Below are 3,814 nucleotides of genomic sequence, written 5' to 3' on the forward strand. Positions count from 1 at the left end.
GTTGCAGCCATCATTGTTGTTTGGCGGGCCCGGGCTGGGGATTCGAACCCGCCACCTTAGGTGTATGTGGCTGGAGCCTTAGCCGCTTGAGCTACAGGCGCTGAGCCATGAGAACTTCTTAACATAGTGTCACTGAAATTGGTATACAACCCCCCTCTCCAGTGCTAAATTTGATGATCTTAAAAAAAGAAAAAAGAAATTGTGCTTATAAACATACTGGGGTTTAGGAGTAGAGAAAGTATGGGTATTTGTAGGGCTGGGGGATGAGTCACTTTTCAAAAGCAGAAAGTCAGTAGATGTCTCAGGTACATGTAGCCGTGTCTGTCTTCTTTACTTTATGTATTTAAAAAAAATTCACAATTTTTTAAAAGGAAATTTTAGCAAATAGATATGCACAAAAAAGGCCAATGACACATAGCCACTGTTGTACCAGTTGAGCCAGTGACTAGTTCACAGCTTAGCCTTGTGTGATGCCAGGAATTGTCCATGAGCAGAAACAGAGCCTTTTGAAGGAATTGTCTGTGAGCAGAGTAGGAATGGAGCTTCAGTCAGTAAGGGGGAATCATCTCCAGAAGTGGAAGGAAGGAAGTTCCACTCCCCTGAGCAAGTTCCTTCTTCTAAATTTATAGTGTCTATCCCTCATGTAATAGTGGCTTCTGGCCCAAAGTGAGCCTCTCCTTTCAGTTGAAGAAGGTTGCAAAGGTAAGGACGGAAGGCCAAGAGTGCTGATGGCCCAGCCATTGGCACCATCTGTTCCTTCCCCATTACCTCTAGTGGGAGCCACAGGGAAGCTGATGGGTGCCTGTGACTGACAATGTGGCATGGACTCATGCTGCCACCTCCCTCCCACCAAAGATGGGGCTGTAGCTACTGTGTGCCTTTTTCTACCCTCTGGCAGCCGTACCCTGGTCTCCCAGGCAAAATTTTAAAAAGCAAACAAGAAGGAAAACAGGAAACTGTATTGTGTCGGGGGAAGGTGGGAGATATGAAAATGGTTTGGATTTTGTGTAATTTCTTTTTTTTTTTTTTTTTTTGAGACAGAGTCTTACTATATCGCCCTTGGTAGAGTGCTGTGGCATTACAGCTCACAGCAACCTCAAACTCTTGGGCTTAAGTGATTCTCTTACCTCAGCCTCCCAAGTAGCTGGGACCACAGGCGCCCGCCACAACGCCCGGCTATTTTTTGGTTGCAGCCGTCATTGTTGTTTGGCGGGTCCGGGCTGGGGATTCGAACCCGCCACCTTAGGTGTACGTGGCTGGCGCCTTAGCCGGTTGAGCTATAGGCGCCGAGCCGTAATTTCTTTTTTTTAAGACAGAATCTTACTATATCGCCCTTGGTAGAGTGCTGTGGCATTACAGCTCACAGCAACCTCAAACTCTTGGGCTTAAGTGATTCTCTTACCTCAGCCTCCCAAGTAGCTGGGGCTATAGGTACCCGCCACAACACTCAGCTAGTTTTTGGTTATAGTGTTATTTTTGTTTGGCAAGCCTGGGCTGGGTTCGAACTTATCAGCTCTGGTGTCTGTGGCTGGCACCCTAGCCACTGAGCTGTAGGCACTGAGCCAGGATTTTGTGTAGTTTTTCTGTTTGTTTGTTTTATTTAATAATTGTAGCTTTCCTTAAGCGCTATTATTTTTTTCTTTTATTAGAGTAAGTTATAGGCTTTGGCCTGGAAAACCCTGGGGATGGCAGGGGCAGAAACCTGGGGCTTCACAGTACCATCCCCTTTGCCCAGCTCCTCCCTGCCCCATGAGCCAGGCCTCAGGCCTTCCAATTAACTGTTCCCTGTCAGCTACTACTCTGATGTCAGCCTGTAACCAAGGGAGCTGACCAGCCTTTCTTAGCACACTCGGTCAGGGTGCTCTCTACCTGCAGGCAGGAAGCAATACCTTAACTGTATTGTTGGCCCCTTCCAGAGCCCCCTGCTCTGCCCCATCTGGGATACTCTGCTCAAGGATGGGCCAGCAGAGTTGCACCCAGCCTCTCTGGAAAGCAGAGACTCAAGAAACCTCTGGGGTCCTATTTTCTGGTCATGTGATCTCTAGGAGTGCACGTGGGCCCCTTCTGTGTCTGAACAGAAGGTCATGGGAGGAAGGCTGCACCCGTCCAGTCTTGTTCTGCAGGTACAGTGGGTAGCTTCCCACCTCTACCCTACCCTGCACTGCAGGCTTCTGAGTCAGCATTTTTTAAATTGTGTTTTAAATACATGGTTTAGACTTGTCACAAAAAAAGCAATATTGGTTGTTAACAATATACGCGTAAGTGTATATGTTCATATCTATGTAAGCACACAGTACTCAATGTGTATATTTACTGTTAGTAAATTGGATCATGTTGTATACAGTGAGGTTGTATTCAGTAACGTTATATTCAGCCGGTCCATGGCCCTCTGAATGAGAATCATCAAAGAAGCTTTTTGGACATGTAAACTCTCAAAAGCTCCAGCCCCAGATTGCATGGTCTGGGGGTTCTCATGGGACACTGTTCATTGTTTTTCATGCCTACATGGTAGTCCAGTTCTGTAAGAGTTCCTAAGTGGTCGCTTTTTGTCTCTAGGAAAAGAGAGGGAACAAAGCATCTGATAAAGCCACTCTCTTAGCCTTTGATGCCCTGGTGACTTTCTGTGAAGAATTGGGGTAAGTGACTTATTTTGTACATGGAACAAAGTGTCAGTGAGGTCATTTTTTTCTTTCTTTCTTTCTTTCTTTCTTTCTCTCTTTCTCTCTTTCTCTCTTTCTTTCTTTCTTTCTTTCACAGAGTCTCAAGCTATTGCCCTTGGTAGAATGCTGTGGCATCATAGCTCATACCAACCTCCAACTCTTGGGCTGAAGTGATCCTCTTATCTCACATTTTCTATTTTTTTTTAGTAGAGAGGGGGTCTCACTTTTTCTCAGGCTGGTCTTGAACCTGTGAGGTCAATCAAGCCACCGGCCTTGGTCTCCCAGAGTACTAGGACCCACCACACCTGGCCGAGGTCATTTCTTGAATCCCCAACACATACCTCAGTAGAACCTCTGTAAGTTGATCACCCAAGGGACTATAACAAACTGATCAACATACAGAGATTGTCACCCTAAGAAACTTCCATCGAGTACATGTGGTATATGTCTGGCCTATAAAATCAGAGGTGGTCAATGTAGGGAAGTGGTCAACTATGGAGGTTCTGTTGTAGTTAACCAGCTACCATAAGACAGCCCTTGGGCCACCAAAGGATGCCTGCCTGTGAAGGTCATTGTGTCAGGCAGCATGGATATCAGAACCTTCCTCTCTCCTTTGGAGGCCCCCAAAACTCTGGAAGTGTGAGGATTAGTTCAGCATTTTAGGTAGTTATTACTACATCCCTACTCTCCTTCTGGGATGGCTGGCCTCACAAGCAATTCGGTCCTGGGTAACATGACCCAGTTCTGAGCTGCTAGCATTGTGGTCATATTTCACTGAGCTGGGACTTCTGGCTCCCCTGAGTAGTACCTACTCTTGTGTAGGACCAAAACATGCATGTGACCCAGCTCATCCATTGAGGGAGTGCAATGATGTCCTTTGAACCTGTTCTCTTTTGTACCTGCATCTGCAGGTGATGGGGCAGGGGCTCTGGGAGGAGCCTGATGGCATGGCTGCCTCATGATAGTTTGTGGCTGGGAACACAAAGCTGTGAGTGTCTAAGTAAGGGACACCAGGAAGATGTTTTGTTCTTGGGTCTAAAAAGCTCTTGGAGCCATCTGATCTCATGGAATGATCCTCATCATGAGATGAGGAAGAAGTGATTGGTTAAGAATTAGAGATGAGGCTTGGTGCCTGTGGCTCAAGTGGCTAAGGC

General features: G+C 46.6%; 1 protein-coding gene across 2 annotated transcripts in view; it reads left to right on the forward strand.

Moving 5' to 3' along the window:
• The window catches only part of RECQL5 (RecQ like helicase 5), a 43,488-nt gene that overhangs the window by 10,953 nt on the left and 28,721 nt on the right, over window positions 1-3,814 (forward strand). For both annotated transcript variants that reach the window (XM_003786126.3, XM_012803137.2), the window contains one exon: window positions 2,557-2,636. In XM_003786126.3, coding sequence (XP_003786174.1) covers window positions 2,557-2,636 — 80 coding nt within the window. The remainder of the gene's footprint in view (window positions 1-2,556; window positions 2,637-3,814) is intronic.

The sequence above is a fragment of the Otolemur garnettii genome, unplaced genomic scaffold, assembly GCF_000181295.1.
Source record: "Otolemur garnettii isolate 467f Iridium unplaced genomic scaffold, OtoGar3 scaffold00018, whole genome shotgun sequence".
In the NCBI taxonomy this organism is placed as follows: Eukaryota; Metazoa; Chordata; class Mammalia; order Primates; family Galagidae; genus Otolemur; species Otolemur garnettii.